General features: G+C 35.0%; 1 protein-coding gene across 6 annotated transcripts in view; it reads right to left on the bottom strand.

Moving 5' to 3' along the window:
* The window catches only part of piezo2b (piezo-type mechanosensitive ion channel component 2b), a 251,114-nt gene that overhangs the window by 139,447 nt on the left and 93,562 nt on the right, over window positions 1-18,105 (bottom strand). For all 6 annotated transcript variants that reach the window (XM_021468270.3, XM_021468277.3, XM_021468271.3 and 3 more), the window contains exons 8-13: window positions 9,432-9,600; window positions 7,159-7,281; window positions 4,741-4,776; window positions 2,830-2,959; window positions 2,401-2,579; window positions 671-901 (exon numbers count right to left, since the gene is read on the bottom strand). In XM_021468270.3, coding sequence (XP_021323945.2) covers window positions 671-901; window positions 2,401-2,579; window positions 2,830-2,959; window positions 4,741-4,776; window positions 7,159-7,281; window positions 9,432-9,600 — 868 coding nt within the window. The remainder of the gene's footprint in view (window positions 1-670; window positions 902-2,400; window positions 2,580-2,829; window positions 2,960-4,740; window positions 4,777-7,158; window positions 7,282-9,431; window positions 9,601-18,105) is intronic.

The raw sequence follows: 18,105 nt of genomic DNA, 5'->3' as shown, positions 1-18,105 counted from the left end.
TGTGATTATTTTCAGGTTTATAAGGTTCTTTGACAGCATCTATAATGTAGATTTATATTTAGTTTAACAACAAAACATCAGTAAATAGCGCTATTCCGCCTTACCTGCTTTATTGAGCTGAAGTTGCTTTTATATTCACATTGGGTCATTTTTGAACAATGACAGCCTTCCTATACTGTTTACCGCTACTCTGAATATTCGCTCTGAAATAGCATGTAAGTGTGGCAAAGTAATAAATGTAATTCCTGCACGGCGCTGGCACTAACTAACTGGCGAATGACATGAACTAGTGGGTTGTCTGTCTGCTGTTGTGACAGGGGGTGTGGCTTTGAATCACAGTCCCTCCCCGCCGTTCAAAGATAATATGCTAAGCGGTTAGCTTTTAGGCAGATCACCTACTGCACCTTAAAGGTACATTTTTTATAAAACATTATATTATTATATTTTTATAAAACATTTTTATAAAACATTATAAATTTCCTCCCTGACTCTTTTGATCAAATAATGCATCCATGCAAAATGAAGGTATTACCTTATATTTAAAATGAATGGAAATAAACCACCCTTTTTTTTATTACATTGAAGTACAAATCTGGCCAAGACTAAAGAACAGACTGAAGTGGGAATGTACAAGCATGCACAATCAGGTGATGAATGGTGTATTTTTTACCTTGGTGCTCAGTTCAGTGAAAGGCACCTCCATTTTCACAAAGAAACCAGACACCGGCTTCAACTTCTCAAAACACCAGATATACTGAAGGACCAACAGGAAGTTCCCATAAGCCACCATGAATGGCGAAGTCAGCATGGCGTATTTCCTCCGGTCGCGCACCATCCACAGAGTACAGGACCAGATCAGAAAGACAAACGTCAGCCAGCTGACATACGTTATACTCCACGCCTTAAAGAAGAATAGAAGAAACATGAGATGGCATGATATATATTTGTAGTCAAGCAAATGTTGTTAGAAATCTAAAGCAGGTCGCACACCAGAAGCGCCACTTGGCGGCGCGCCGCGCAGCACCACGCAGCGCCATGCATTTTAGAATTCTAAACATAGTTTTCTATCGGGATACACACACCGGCGCCACAAGTCGGCGGCTGTCGCCGGCGCCCGGCCACGGCTCAGGACGCAGGTCGTTTTTCAGCCGCGCCACTGAGCGCCATCTGATTAGTTTCATGTTAAATATCATTCGAATGTGCGCGTCTGGTGTGTGATACTTTAAACTGTCATGTGCGCACCGTGTCGCGGCGCCGAGCGGCACTTCTGGTGTGCGACCTGCTTAAATGTAATAAAGAAACTATTCAAAAAGGAATTCTATAATTAACCTTTGAACTTCTCACATCATTAATAATGTAGAACTATTAAAGAACATAAAAAAACTGCTTTAATTTGGCAGCACAGTGGCTCAGAGGTTAGTACTCTCGCCTAGAGGTCTGCATTCCCGCGGCTGTCCCGCGGGAGCCGCGGGACCCGACCAGAATTCTACGGCGCGGGTATAAATTTCCGAATAAATCACGGGAGCGGTTGGTAACAAGTTTAATTTGGGACGGGAGCGGGCTGTCTAGCAATATCGCTCCCGACTCCCGAGTGAGCACGCGTATGTATGTGTGTAAATGAAATAGCGCGATGCTGTGTTTAGCTTGTTTGTTGCAGTGTGTGTGTGTGTGTGTGTGTGTGTGTATGTATGCAAACGTGCGAATGAGAGATGTGTGTGTGTGTGCGCGAACGAGCGAATGAGAGAGAGAGCTTTGCCTGTGTTTGTGCTTGGTGCTTATGAGAGTGTGTTAGAGGGCACGCGCGCGAATGAGAGAGAAAGCTTTGTCTGTGTGTATGTGCTTGGTGCTGTGCATGTGTGTGTTTATACAGACAGCTTGTTATAGGCTGTCTGGACTGTATAACTGGGTGATTTTCGGTTTTGTTCTCCCCCCGCTCTTTAGCGGCGGATAGAAAACGGGGCGGGTCGGGCAGCGGGACAACAAGTGCTTAATATAAGCGGGAGCGGTCGGGTTCGGGCTAAAACCTGGCGGGTGCGGGCGGGAGCGGGATTCAAAATTTAGTCCCGCGCAGATCTCTACTCTCGCCTCACAGCAAGAAGGCAAGAAGAGAGTCCTGTTGGTATCAGTTGGCATTTCTGTGTGGAGTTTGCATATTCTCTCTGGTTTCCCCCACAGTCCAAACACATGCCCTACAGGTGAATTGGGTAAATAAAATTGTCCGTGGTGCATGAGTGTGTGTGAAAATGTGAGTGTATGGGTGTTTCCCAGTACTGGGTTGCGGCTGAAAGTAAAACATATGCTGGAATAGTTGTCGGTTCATTCCACTGTGGTGACCCCTGATAAACAAGGGACTAAGCTGAAGGAAAATGACTGAATGAATGACTTTTGTCTATATTATACCATCATAGCGATGAGAGCGCAGATGTAGCTCTGCTTCATGATGAACTTGAACACTTTGACGAGAGCTGCCGGTGGTCCGCCCTGCTCTTCCTCTTCGGCTTCCTCTTCCTCATCTGTCTTCTCCTCTTCCTCCTCCAGCTGTGAGTCCAGCACCTCATTTGTGTTCTCATCCGTCTTCTCTGTGAGGGGCAGTAAAATAACAGTTATTTACACTTCATCGCTTTAGAAAACAATCCAAAGTTAACCAGAAAGGAATCCATGAAAAATCGACAGCCATAACGATATCGTTTGATAAATGCGATTTTTTTTATCAGTCCGATAACAAACTTTCATTGGCACTTTGAGGCCTGAAATTTTATTTTGAAAGTTAAGACATTTTAAGGCATTTGAGACTTCGCGGACACCCTGGAACATGGAAACAAACCTCACCGTCATATTCGACAGACTGATCCACTTTGTACTGAGGAGTGGAGTAAATGTCCAGACTGACAGGTCCGTTCTCGATGGGCACGGCGGACACATAATCAAACGACGTCCCATTGGAGGTGACCACTAACACCTTAAAATGACAGAAGAAACAGATCATATTGCATATAAAAAATAGAATATCTCTTTATCCATAATCAAGTTCGACTTCATGATGGCACAAACGGGAATTATGGGCATCATAGTTAAGGTATTGACCGGCTGTTAGTTTTTATTAATCACAAAATTAAAGAATTGATTAAATTCATGTCTCAAAATCTCATTACCAGGACACATACATTTTACAATAATAGGCAAAAAAATATATACATTATTAATATTACATAATATTAATTTAAATTAATAATGAATACTAATATTTATGAAATGTAACAGATTTTTAAATGCATAATTCATTTTAATTATATAAACTATATATAATGATTATGTATAAAAGTGTTAGTGTACAGTACATTTCCTTACAATAATCATTTTTAAAAATGTTTCTAAACAACATGCATCACAAATTCTGATTACCAGAATGTAATAATAATAATAATAATAATATTAATAATAATAACAAAAAAATTATAACATACATACATGCATACATACATACATACATACATAAAAATACATATTTATTTTTATAAATACTATATATATATATATATTCAACTACACACACACACACACACACATTTTACATATAACATTTTATACTAATAATCATTAAAATATTTACTTTTAATAGTCAATTTATTATACTTATATGTTTGAATTATTGACAATTAAATCTACATTCAAAAAATATTGATGATGCACAGCCATATTGCCCTGCTATGAGTGTGATATTGCATTCAAACAACAGTTTGAGGGCATAATCATGTATATATGTAAAAAAAAAAAATATTTATCTAACACGGAGTCTCAAAAATTATTTTGTACGAGGAACTACTTTCTTCTGCCATTCATTCATGTCAGAACAGCAAAAACAGTTGCTATATTTTAAATCCAACACAATAATTAACCCCAATAATTAAAGCCAAAGCAAAGCCAACACTAGCCGATTACTATGGTATAAATACAGCACTACAACATACAAAAGAGAGATATCAGCTTCGAATATCACTTACCTGTTTTATAATGATTTGATCAGCTGTAGTTTAAGATATAAGCAGAGTGTTTCTACCTAAGGACTTATTATGCAGTCTCTGTCACCATCTTGTGGCAGAACATCAACTGTCTTTGCTCTGCTCAGTATGATGCTGTTCTTATAAATAAACTGCAAAGTTGCAATCTAAACAACTATATTCTTGTCTAAAAAGCCTCAAAAGTACATTATGTTGTCCAACAGCTGCAATATTTGTCAAACTTTAGTGAGTTTATTGATCTGCTGTCATTCTATGTATACGGATTAATACACAAGGGTTAGGAGGGATGTACGAGTGCTGTTATCGCACGGCTATCAGCCAATCAGATTCGAGCCAGACAGAACTGTTGTATAAATGTATAAATACTAACATTTAAAAAATATATTGGACAGTTCAATAACTGATTTAGTATACATATATATTCGCGTTACAGACAACAGTAAATTGTTTACAGTTGTTTGAATTGTTTATATGTAAATTGTTTTATAATATTCTAATAAAACCTGAAACATATGAATCTAATTTAAATCCATGGGATTTAAACTCTCTGGGAGAGATCAAGTTTCGCCCGCAGCGCCACTGAATCATGCCACATCAAGAGGAGCGAACGCACAAACACAAGCTGCTAAAAGCCTAAATCAATCACACTATATTTGTCTACAGTTAAAATTTGCAGACACAGAGTTACATAAGACTTGGCAAAAGCACAATGAGCACAAACCTCCGAGGTGCTGTACCCATCCTGAGTGGAGATCAGCTGAAAAAAGAGAGAGAGAGAGAGAGAAAGAGAGCAGACGGGGCAAGGTGAGTGTATTGATGAGCACTGGACGCTCAATAACATTATACTGTTCTCTAACATCAGCACTGAGCAGAGTGAAGTACAGCAGCTCTATTCACAGATAGAGAACAACACACACACACACACACACACACACACACACACACCATCAAAAACCTTAACACTCCAACAGGAGAAGAGGAAGAATTTAAGCTGCTTTACACCTGACCTGTGTTTTTATTTTTTATTTTTATGAAATCAAATTTTTGTTTTAAAGGTGCAGTATGTAAGTTTGACACCCAGTGGTTGGACTAGGTATTGCACGCCTGGTTCAAAACACACAAGCGTGTGTTGCCAGATTGATCACATCAACTTTATTAACCAGCCTAACAACCTTATTAACAAGCCTAAAGGCTGATTTGAGGCTGAATTAGGTAATGTTCTAAAAATAAAAAGCAATGGCTTCACTCTCACAGGTGAACAACAGAAAACTGACAATGATTACCTCAGGTACACCTCATGTGCTTTATTCAGAGCTAAATGCTAATAATGTGAGTCTCAATGCCATTTTACTTGACATTTATTACCATACTACTGAAAGCAGCAGCAGTTCACCTCAGATCTGGAAAATAAAATAAACCATTTGAAATGGAACTTCAGTGCAAGCCAACACATAGCAGTGATTCATTTACATTTAATTTAATAGGTTTATTATGTATTAATTTGATTATAAACCTTACCATTTCATTGGTAAGTGCCCTATTGTGTGCTTCTGAATGGCTGTATTTAAATTTCTGTTGTGTTTCGCCTGGCCCAACAGTCCGATTGCTCATCACTCCAAATCTTGTCACGTAGTGTGTTGTGAGGACACGGGGTTACAATTAAGGGTGTTACGATTTCGATCTTAAAATTGAAATCGATCGAAATTGATGCTCAATTTTGATTATCGAATCAAAAAATAGAATCGTCGATGCTGCCACGCCCCCATGTCACGTCAGCTTAGCTTGTCAACCGGGAAAAAAACAGGCTTGTTGAAGAGCTTGTTAAACTGCAGACGCAGGAGACCCGTCGACAGAGCTTAAACCCTCTCCTCTTTCAATGAAGTCGCCGGTGTGGAAGTATTTTGGATTTTCCGTGAGTTATGTTGACAACGTTCGTCGTCGACAAAAAAAAAACAGTTTGCAAGCTCTGCTATGTACGTATTAGGGTTGGGCCGATAGACGATGGGCGCATCGCGATCCTCCGCCCTGCCCCCGTTGCAAATCCGCTCGCGAAAATACACACTCAGGCCCTGTTTACACTAATATGTCTTTGTTTTTAAATGGCATTTTAGAACGACAACGATCCACATCCACACTGCTACACGCCATTTCTGAGCAGCCCTCCTTTATCACTACCGCTGAAAACACACATCACGTGACCAGACACACTCATTCACACACAGACGCACACACAGTCATGCACTCGAGACAGCGGGTGCAGGCAGTCAGAGGATCAGTGCTTCAATCTTTCACTCACTTGTACTTAGTCATTTTAGCGAACACCTCAGACACTGTTGGCTGGTTCCTGTTGGTTGTGCGTCTTTTTTACCGACGCCATTATAACGACACAGATCACTGCCTATTCACGAGTCCCGCAGAAAAAGTGATTGACAGGTGGTAATTATGTGTGTATCTTGCCTTTATTCATTTACTGTATGATTTGTTTATGGGTAAAACAAAGACCATGCAGGTCAGGCAGTTTAAACGATAAGCTACAAATAATTAATTCGTTATTAATTAATTAAATATTCATAATCGAAAATCAAATTGAACCGTGACTTTAGAATCGAAAATGTAATCGAATCGAGGATTTGGAGGATCATGACACCCTTAGTTACAATGTAACTAGCTCACCTAATCTTTACTCAATATTTAAATTAATTGCTAATTAATAACCTCCTCATGTGGAACTCTGAATCTGTATCTCATTTCGGAGTCTGCTACTGTCCACCAGAGGTCGCATTTCAGTCACAGACGCATACTTTGAGAGCTTTACAGACTGAACGAATAGAATACATGGTTTTCCACCAAGGCAACCCAGGGTGATGAAACATAATTGGCTAAACTGGCATTGGGTAGGTTAAAAGACCAAAACAAAGACAGACGTTCTGGTACGTAGCTCACATTTTCAAAGCAGAATATCTGACTTCAGCAATTTGTTTTTAGATGAACAAGAATGTTCACTTAGCATGTTTCTGAAATATCTGCAAACATATTATGGTATTTTTATGCTTTAGATGAGTTACATACAGCACCTTTAAGAGTTTATGACAAAAAAGTCCAGCAGTCAGAAGAACAATTAGATTTAAGCTCTCCTCACATTTCTCTCCTCGGTTTTCTGATGCGCTTTCCACCAGAGCAGCCGTTTCCGGATGGACGTGTGATGGACGTTGTTTTCCATGGCTTCATTGCCCTCGATCACCTCTCCGTCCTCGCTGTCCTCCTTGAGAAACGGTCGATAAACACAGAAACACACTCAGATAACAAATAAAATGACAACATGTATCTAGAGCAGCTCAGGAATGAAAACTCTGAAGATTATAATAGCCAATTATTGCACTGGATGAGGTCGTAACAGCATAATTGATTCTGCATTGATCTCTGTATAAACTCAAGACACACGTTTATTGTCCCGGCTTAGATTTACGGCCACATCAAAATCATGAGATCCTGATGTAATCAAAGCTTGAGGCGTGAGAATCAATAAGCTCATACATGTGCGGTTTTAAAGATTCCCGTCTATTGATCGGTCTATAAACATATGAACCACAGCAGATGAGGAGAAGATGACAGGATCAGACCAAACACAGCTCACTCACACTGATCAATATGAGCCACATCATTAACATATTCATACAGATCGAGATCTCATTATTAGCCCTCCTGTGAGACTTGTTTTATCACAAGTCATATTTAACAGAGCAATGATGTTTTTCAAAGTGTTTCTTTTTATATTAATTAATAAATTTTATTTTAATTCATTAATTTATTCATTCATTCATTTATTTATTTAACTATCTATCTATTTATTTATTATTTTATTTATTAACTATGCATTTATTTTAATTCATTTGTTTATTTAACTATCTTTTTTTTATTTAAACTTATTTATTTATTCATTCATTTATTTATTTATCTATTTATTTATTTATTATTTTTATTTAACTATGTATTTATTCATTTATTTTATTCTAATTTATTTATTTATTTATTTAACTATCAATATTTTTTTATTTAAACTAATTTATTTATTCATTCATTTATTTATTTAACTATCTGTTTATTCATTTATATCATTCATCCATCCATCCATCCATCCATCCATCCATCCATCCATCCATCCATCCATTCATTCATTTATTTATTTAATTAAAATTCATTATCATTTTATTATTTATGTATATATTTACAATTAAATTATTAAACTTATTTATTTATCCATTTAACTACTTATTTATGTGTTTATTTTATTTCCTTTTAATTCTTGTATTTATTTAACTATCTGTTTATTTATTCATTCATTCATTTCTTTAACTACTTATTTATTTATTGAAATTTATTTTAATTAATTAATTTATTTAACTATCTATATTTTTATTTATTTATTTATTTGTTTATTTAACTTTCTGTTTGTTTATTTATTTATTTAATGCTATTTTAATGCATTAATTAATTTAATTATCTATCTAACTATCTATTTATTCATTTATTTTATTTGAACTTATTTATTCATTCATTATTTATTTAACTATCTGATTCTTTATTTATTCATTCTTTCATTTATTCAACTATTTATTAATTTAATTAAATTTTAATTCAATAATTAATTTTATCATTTTTGCATTTATTACCTATCTATTTATATTTTTAACTATCAATTCATTTATTTAACTTAATATTACTTTATTTTTATTAATTAATTAATTAATTTATTTATATTTTAACTTTATTTTTATTTTTTTTTATTTATTTATTTATTTATTTATTTATTTATTTATTTATTTAACTTTCTTTTTGTTTATTTATTTATTTAATGCTATTTTAATGCAATAATTAATTTATCTATCTATCTATCTATCTATCTATCTATCTATCTATCTATCTATCTATCTATCTATCTATCTATCTATCTATCTATCCTTATTTATTTAATTTAATTTTAATATAATTTATGTATTTATTTAACCATCTATCTATCTTTCTACTTATTTACTTGTTTATTTATTTAGTTTTTTAATATATTTTATTTTTATTTGTTTATTTATTTCGATATCTAACCATTTATTTATTTAACTATGCATTTGTTAGTTATATATATTTATTTACTGTTTGTTTGTAAAAACTGCTATGCTCAATATTATTAGCCTCTTGCCTATAGTTGAGCTATTTAACCTTGTCATTTAAGCCTTTAAATTGCACTTTAATCTGAATGCACTATTATCATGGCACAAAAAAATAAATAAATGAGTTATTAAAACTTTAATGTTTAAAAATGTGCTTTAAAAAAATCATCTTTAATTTTGTTTTGCTTTTTAATATTGATATTTGAAAAAGAATTTCCCAGAAAGCTAAGTCAATAGTATAAAGGCTCACCATCATCATAGGATCCTGCAGCCACAGGCGGATCAGCGTGGCCAGTGTGTAATACAGGACCAGGATCATTATGGGATTGACGAAATGATGCCATTTGAGTCCACTCCTGACAGCAAGCTTCCATGTAGAGGAGCAGTCTGTGTAAATGATGGAGGAGATGCCAAAAACACTGCAGAGAAGGGAATAATAAACAAGTTATAATGCTGCAAATGATCACATGACCTTAAAGAGTTAAAGGGACAGTTCACGCAAAAATGAACATTCTCATTGTATACTTTCCGTTAAGTAGTTTCTTTCTTCTGTTGAAGACAAATTAATATACAGTTGAAGTCAGAATTATTAGCCCCCCTGTTTATTTTTTTCCCTATTTCTGTTTAATGGATAGAAGATTTATTCAACACATTTCTAAACATAATAGTTTTAATAACTCATCTCTAATAACTGATTTATTTTATCTTTGCCATGATGACAGCACAAAATATTTGACTAGACATCTTTCAAGATACTAGTATTCAGCTTAAAGTGACATTTAAAGATTTGATTTGTCAGGATTCTGCCACTTCAGTCTTCTTAAATCTTATTTAAACTCCAGACACTTGTCCTGTCATGTTTATGTTTGTGCTCGGCTCAAGTTTTCTCGGGTCGAGTACTCATATTTCCTGTCAGTGTCTGTCTTTGTACGAGCGCCGTCTTGGCTGCATTTGGGCCGTGCGTTAGGTCCCGAGGTCTGGATGTGCTTGAGATGTGTGCAGCAGGGTGTTCTTTCTCAGCGTCTCTGTCTTGTTGGTTTCTGGAGCTGGGATTGAACATGCAAGTTGCATCTGTGAATGCATGGTAAGTGTTTTCATTTATCGTGTACTCGTGTCTTACGATCTTAAAACAAGTGGCTTGGTGTTTACACTGTGGCTTTATTGTCGGATTTCATGTGAACACGCGTTTAATGTGAACTCTCATAGTCTCAATTCCACTATCGCGCCCTAAAGCGAGCTAGCTAAGGCAAGCCAGGGCCAGTCGGGTTTCCACTGTCACTTCTAGGGCCTGATCGGGCCAAAGCAGGGCTTTCTCGGGGCCAGCGGCCAGTCTTTTTCGGCCCGCCGAATACCTAGGGCCAAAGAGGGCCAGCTGGGCTTCGAAACGGAGTGAAAGGAGAGGCGAACTTTGCCCGAGTCTGGTAAAGATGGCATGCCGTGAAATAAATAAATAAAGGAAAGAAAACAGCTGGTCAGTTTAAGATAGGCTATTCCATAAAACACATTATAGGCTAGGGGTCTTTTTGTTTATGATCGCCCTTATGTTTCCCTTTTAAAATGTAAGACTTTTGCATAAAATAATAAAAGTTTTAATTTATAAGTGACATTCTAAGCTGCGTCCTCCTTAATGTTTCAATAACACATAATAATCTTTACACCATATTAAAGACACAGCCGCCAGTAAAGGTTGTCGAGAGTTTTTGTCAAATTTAAAAGGTGATTTTAAAAAAATTAACAAAAATTGTTAATATTACAACAAATGGTGAAATAGGTATTTAAGTATTAAGTTATTCTCTTCAGAGATAAAAAAAATGGGTTATATCTTATATAATTATATTTTTTATATTTTATGGAATAATAAAAGCTTATTTATCATGTTAGGATTTTATAGTGTTTTTATAGTGATGTTTTTTCTGTTCTTGTTGGGTCTGTTGCAACGTAATTTCGTTCTGCATTACAATTCTATTGTGATGATTTGAATGACATAAATAAAGGAAACTGAAACTGAACTGAAACTGATTTTGTGTATGAAACATGCGAATTTAGATGCCTGTATGTGAGTGTGAAACCGGGCAAAAGAGCGCTCACTTGACAGCTTTGTGGATGCTGTGAGCGGCTTTTTTCTTTTATTTATTTTGGAGGTAATACACAACATGAATACAACAGAAGACATAAAACTTTACAAATTACGGGTCCATTTTTGTAGGCTCAACACAATAGTGTCATATCTTGATAAAATAGCTTAAGTTATATTGAAATCATAAAGAATTACAACTATTGGATATAATAAAATCACATTAAATAAATAAGCCAATATAAAACAAACAAAAGTTAGCTATAACTATGTAGAAGTATACAATACATAAATTAAACTATTTTAAAGCCAAATTAAACATTCATTTTATACAGGTCTCTCTGGAAAAAAAAGATTTCACATATTTTCTAAAAACAATAAACACCAGAGGTTTAAAATAATATTTATAAAGTATTTGGATATGATGATATTAATCAAATCGTGCATTTTTAGGGGTGAGTGAAAACTGAAATGACCTTCCTTTCTGTCATCCAGTCCTGCGCAGCGCCGCTTTACAAACGAATTGGGGAAAACGGCAAGTAAAAATGTGTTTTATGTCCTCAAACAAGTGTTTATGTTTTTATATGACATGGTAAAATTTAAAAATGAAATGTTAAATGTAGAACTTTATTAGTGAATAGCTGCTGAGCTCAACAATATATAGACTAAATGTCAGAACTTTCCTTTCAGTCTGTTGTTTGTCTGTTTAGTTATGTTTTCCCCAACAGGGTTGTTTTTATTCTGTTTTTGTTTCTTGTTATAGTTAGTAAAAAAACTCTTGAGTCTTTACTCCTTTCCCCACCCACTGACAGTGACAAACTAGGTTAATTAGGTTAGTTAGGCAAGTTAGGTGAATTCATTATAAGTGGTTGTATAAAAGTGAGTTGTTCTGTAGACATTCCAAAACAAAATATTGGTTAAGGGAGCTAATAATATCATCATCATCATTTTCATCCGCTTATCTGGGGCCGGGTCGCCTACAATGCACCGGCCCCTTACGACTCCCCCTGTAGGTGGTGGGCCTGCAGGAGGATGGTCCCACGTCGCTCCTTCGGGCTAAGCCCGGCCACCAGGCATACGCATACAAGCCCCAACCCCTGGCCTGGCTTCAGAATGGGGCCCAGGCTGCACCTGACCTGTCACCTAAGACCTTTTTGCCTTGGGAGACCCACCAGGGGCATAAGCCCCTAACAACATAACTCTTAAGATCACTCAGGCACTCAAAACCCTCCACCACGATAAGGTGGCGGTCCATGGAGAAGCTAATAATATTGGCCTTAAAATTGTAAAAAAAAATAAATAAATAAAAAAGAAAAAATTTAAACTGCTTTAATTTTAGCCGAAATAAAGCAAATAAGACTTTCTCTAGAAGAAAGAATATTATAGGAAATACTGTGAAAAATTTCTTGCTTTGTTAAACATCATTTGGGAAATACCAAATTAATAAATAAATTTATTTATTTATTTATTTATTGTTTTTTATTAATTAATTTGTTAGTTTGTTAGTTTGTTTTGTTAGTTAGTTAGTTAGTTAGTTAGTTAGTTAGTTAGTTAGTTGATTGATTGATTAATTAAACAATTTATTAATCAATTAATCAACTAACTAACTAACTAACTAACTGATTATTTAAAAAATTTAAATTAAAATTAATAAAAAAAATATATAAATCACAGAAGAGCTAATAATTTTGACTTTAACTGTACATTGAAGAAAGCTGAAAACTTGTGGTTACACAATGGTTACAGGTTTTTCAACATTTGTTAAAATATCTTTTTTTTTGTGTTCAACAGAAAAAAGAAACTCAAAGAGGTTTGAAACAAGTGAAGGGCGTGTAAATGATATGAGAATTTAATTTTGAGTGAACTATCCCTTTAAAGAGGAAAAACAGGAAGTGATGTCAAAAGCGTAGACTTTCAACGCTGTCATTCAACAGTTCTGCAGATCAAGGCGACAGGTCTTTCGTCAACTACAATTAGGCCACAGTCTTTTCCACCAGAAACACACACACAGATACACACACCGGTCTGCTTCCACTACTCACGCCAAAACTGCTTTTACAGAGAAAGGAGCAGTACTAGCACAAAAGACTGGGATTATGATTTCCATTTTAAATGTCTATTTATGGATCCAAAGGAAGGAAAGAAAACAGGCTTGTACACTGTAAAAAGAAAAAAAACATTTGTTTGCCGAGTTTTCCAGTATAAAAGTGTTTTAAATTAAGATTTATTAATCTGAAAAATGCCTTTAAGCATGTTGTTTCAATTCAATTCTATTTAAGTTTATTTGAATAGCTCTTTCACAATAATTATTGTTTCGAAGCAGATTTACGAATGGTGCACATTACAGCATTACAAACAAGATCAGAAAAATTAAGGTAACTGTAACTAATTAACCAGTAACTAATAGCTATTAACAGTTAAAGTTATACATACAGTTGTAAAACGATGGTTTGTTCTGTAGACTTTCAAAACATATAGTTTAAGGGGGCTAATAATTTTGACTTAAATGGTGTTTAAAAAATTTAAAAAAGCTTTTATTCTAGCCGAATCAAAACAAATAAGACTTTCTCCAGAGGAAAAAAAATATTAACAGACATACTGTGAACATTTCCTTGCTCTGTTAAACATCATTTAGGAAATATTTAAAAAAGGAAAAAAAAAAGTCAAAGGGGGCGAATAATTCTGACTTCAACTGTATCTCTCTCTCTCTCTCTCTCTCTATATATATATATATAAATATATATATATATATATTTACACACATACACACACACCCACACAGTATACACACACACACACACACACACACACTATAATGCTTATTCCAAAATATTTTGTATATTATATATATAAATATATTATTTACTATAAATGACTATAGCATTTTAAATGTTTAACAGCTGGTTTAATTGGAGTTTCTGTTGTTATATACTATAATTTGTTTAAGTACAAGATATTATTAGCAGTAAATAAATGAACTGAACTATTCTGCCTCATGTTTCATTGACAGTTTTACAGTCTAAGATATGACTGACTTGGATTTAAGTAGCTTTTATTTAAAAATAAAAATTGTAAAAAATTTCTTAGATGTAGCTAAGCTACTTCTGCCATGTAGCTTTTAGCTTAGCCTCCTACATTTCCCAGGGGGTCGTTTTTTGTGTAGTTAAGCTACATTTTAAGTAGAGTAGCTAATAGCTTAGCTCACTACATTTTTCAAGTAGCTTTCCTAACACTGATTGTCAGCATGATGCAGGCCTATAGTTATAATAATATTAATACAATATAGTTGATATTTATACATGATCAAACTAGTGTTCAACTTAAGCAAAAAAATTAAAAAAATAAAAAAAACGCTAAAATTGTTTTAAATTTGGTTTTGTAGTTTGCATTTTTTTATTATTTAAGTTCATTTGATTGACTATATAAAAATCAGCGGATCCTATCAGTGCATTTATTGGGTAAAATTGCTACTTTTTACTGTAATTCAATGTGTTTTTGATCTTAATAAATGCACTGTCACTTTGATCGTGAGCAGCACTTAAAAAATAGACTCAAAGCCGAAACTCTTGCACCACTACTGCGTCAGCGCCACTCACGCTCCAGGCTCTCATCAAATCTTCCGAACCAATCAAGTGCTCTATAGCATCTGACATGCCCCGCCCCCTTCAAGACGCTTCTCATTTGCTTTTCATTTGATGTGCTTTGAGCTGAAGCGCTGGCAGAGCCATGATAAAAACAAACCCCTACTGGCTGTTTTTTAAGGGGGAGGAGCTACTATATGCCCCACCCTCTCTTTGTGTTTCAGTCGAGATGACGTCAAACTTTGAAGTGTAAATGAATGATATGGTTAATTTACTTCAACTTAAAAAATGATGGATTTTTTTTCAGTGTAAAAGCTGCAGAGAGAAGGAGCAGCAGAGTGTGCTGTTTTATCAACACTGATGTCAGTGGTGTGAGAGACGAAGCAGAAACAGCTGCTGAATCAGACCGTCAGCACCTGTGGATCATAAGCAGACACTTTACACAGCCTGAGCTCATCGGAGAATACAGGAAACACACACTGTGAAGGACGACTAATGCTAAAACACACACACACACACACACACATGCTGCTCACTAGAGCTTCTGAATGCATGATCGCAAAGCAAAAAAAAAAGCTGCTCTTTACTGCAGCATAATTGAAGCATTTATCAGAATGCACTAAAATGGCATCAGTGAGAAATATATTTATTTAAATATTTTTATAGGAAATATAAATATGTTAATATATTTAATTATGTTTATTTATGATGTTTAATTATTAATCCAAATATATGGATTTTTTTACTGTAAAAAATATTTTATAACATGCTTATATTTCATGCTGCACTTATCAAACTAATGTATTGAGATTTTAAAGTATATTTATTTGGCATTTGTTGAACTATCTTTAAAAAACAGACTGGAAAATTTTATTACAGTACAAGTTTATATTACAGTGATGAGAATATTTAAGTAATTATTATATTATATTATATTATATTATATTATATTATATTATATTATATTATATTATATTATATTATATTATATTATATTATAGGGCGGCACAGTGGCTCAGTGGTTAGCACTGTTGCCTCACAGCAGGAAGGTCTCTGGTTTGAGCCTCGGCTGGGCCAGTTGGCATTTCTGTGTGGAGTTTGCATGTTTTCCCACTGTTGGCATTAATGTTTGGCTGGTCAACTGTATAGTATGGAATATTATATACCTGTTTTATATACCTGCTAGTATTATATACCTGCTAGACGTGCTGATGATCTCGTCCCATACAGCTGCCATTGCACGGCTCAAAAATACTCTGTAGTGTGCAATTTAACACAATTGCCTCTAGGAGTCGCCAATGGAAATAAAACAAACACACACAAGAAATGTCCGTAGTTGGCATGGAACAACGCACACTCACTATCATTTCATCATTAGTAAATCTAAACGTGAGCGATTCTGAGCGTGAAACTTGGCGTACGCAGCGTTGATACATGAGGCCCCAGACGTGCACATTCGCATGTTATTTAAAATGAAACTATTCAGATGGTGCTCTGTGGCACGGCAGAAATATGAACAGTGTCCTGAGTTGTGGCTGAGCGTCGCAGATAGCCACCGACTTGCGGCGCAGGTGTACGAACCCTGATATAAACCACTGGCATTGTTAGGCCTAATTTAGGTGTGCTGTAGCTACTCTACTCAGCTCCCCTAAAACTTTTGCAATTAGCTCATAAACTGTACACTAAGTGATCGCCTCAGTCCCCTTTAAATTCAATAAGAAAACTGCTGCAGAATTCGGCTCCTCCTCGTCTTTTGTTTTTCATTTGATCAACAAATCACAGCCGTGGACAGCGAGAGAACGAGTCGTGTGTTTATTGATAAATTGTTATAATATCTGCTTCTTTGCAATTCTTTGGTATAGATAACCTTGTATCACCTGTATCCCAACGTCATGGAGGAGCAGTCAGGTTTTCTCGGCGTTCACCTCATCAGCACAGCTGTTTCCTCCAGCAAAAAATGTAACTCTTAAAGAACATTTCGCTATTTTTATTTCAAAATGAACTACCAATATTAAACACTTTACAGTTCGTGTGGCATTAACTATACCATAGAATCTTGCACAGAAAGGATTAAACACAGCGACAGAAGCACTTAGAGAATGTACTCGTTTTAACTGTCACTGAGTCAATGACAGAACCAGAAACATCAAGCGTTGTCTAGTATTAAAAAAAAAATCTTATTTATTATTATCTTTCAGATTGTGAAATATGTGAATTAGCTATGAATTACTGTAAGTAAAAAAAAAAAAAAAAAAAAAAAAAAAAAAATATATATATATATATATATATATATATATATATATAAATATATATAAATATATATATATATATATATATATATATATATATATATATATATATATATATATATATATATATATATATATATATATATATATATATAAATATATATGATCCTCCCTAAAATTAAAATCCTAAAATAGCCCCTGGTAGAAAACTATGATTAAAATTTTAAAATGCATGGCGCTGTGTGGTGTGCGACCCCTTTGCACAAAAAGTCTTGTCGCCTATCCAATTTTTAGGAACAACAAATAATAACTTGACTTCTAGTTGATCATTTGGTATCAGAAGTGGCTTATATGAAAGGCAAAGGCCTCTAGATGACGCTTATTTTACCACAATAAATATGATCATGCCTTGATTTTTAATGATTTCATTAGGACAGTAAAGTCTGACTTTGCTTAGACAAAAGTCTTGTCACTGAACAGAAATAATGTCCAGTATAGAATATAAAGTCATGCTGCAGTGGAGACAGAATGAATATTGTGTCTGACTCCATCATGAGTTTGGAGGACTGCATCCATACATCTCTGCAATGACTCAAATCACTGATTAATAAAGTCATCTGGAATGGCAAAGAAAGCGTTCCTGCAGGACTCCCAGAGCTCATCAAGAGTCTTTGGATTCATCTTCAATGCCTCCTCCTCCATCTTATACAGACATGCTCAATAATGTTCATGTCTGGTGACTGGGCTGGCCAATCCTGGAGCACCTTCACCTTCTTTGCTTGCAGGATCTTCGATGTGGAGGCTGAAGTATGAGTAGGAGCGCTATCCTGCTGGAGAATTGTCCCTCTCCTGTGGTTTGTAATGTAATGGGCAGCACAAATGTCTTGATACCTCAGGCTGTTGATGTTGCCATCCACTCTGCAGATCTCTCGCACGCCCCATACTGAATGTAACCCCAAACCGTGATTTCTCCATCACCAAACTTGACTGATTTCGGTGAGAATTTTCAGTTCATGCGTG

The sequence above is a fragment of the Danio rerio genome, chromosome 2 (genome assembly GCF_049306965.1).
Source record: "Danio rerio strain Tuebingen ecotype United States chromosome 2, GRCz12tu, whole genome shotgun sequence".
NCBI classification, from domain to species: Eukaryota; Metazoa; Chordata; class Actinopteri; order Cypriniformes; family Danionidae; genus Danio; species Danio rerio.
This window is presented reverse-complemented; position numbering and strand designations above follow the sequence as displayed.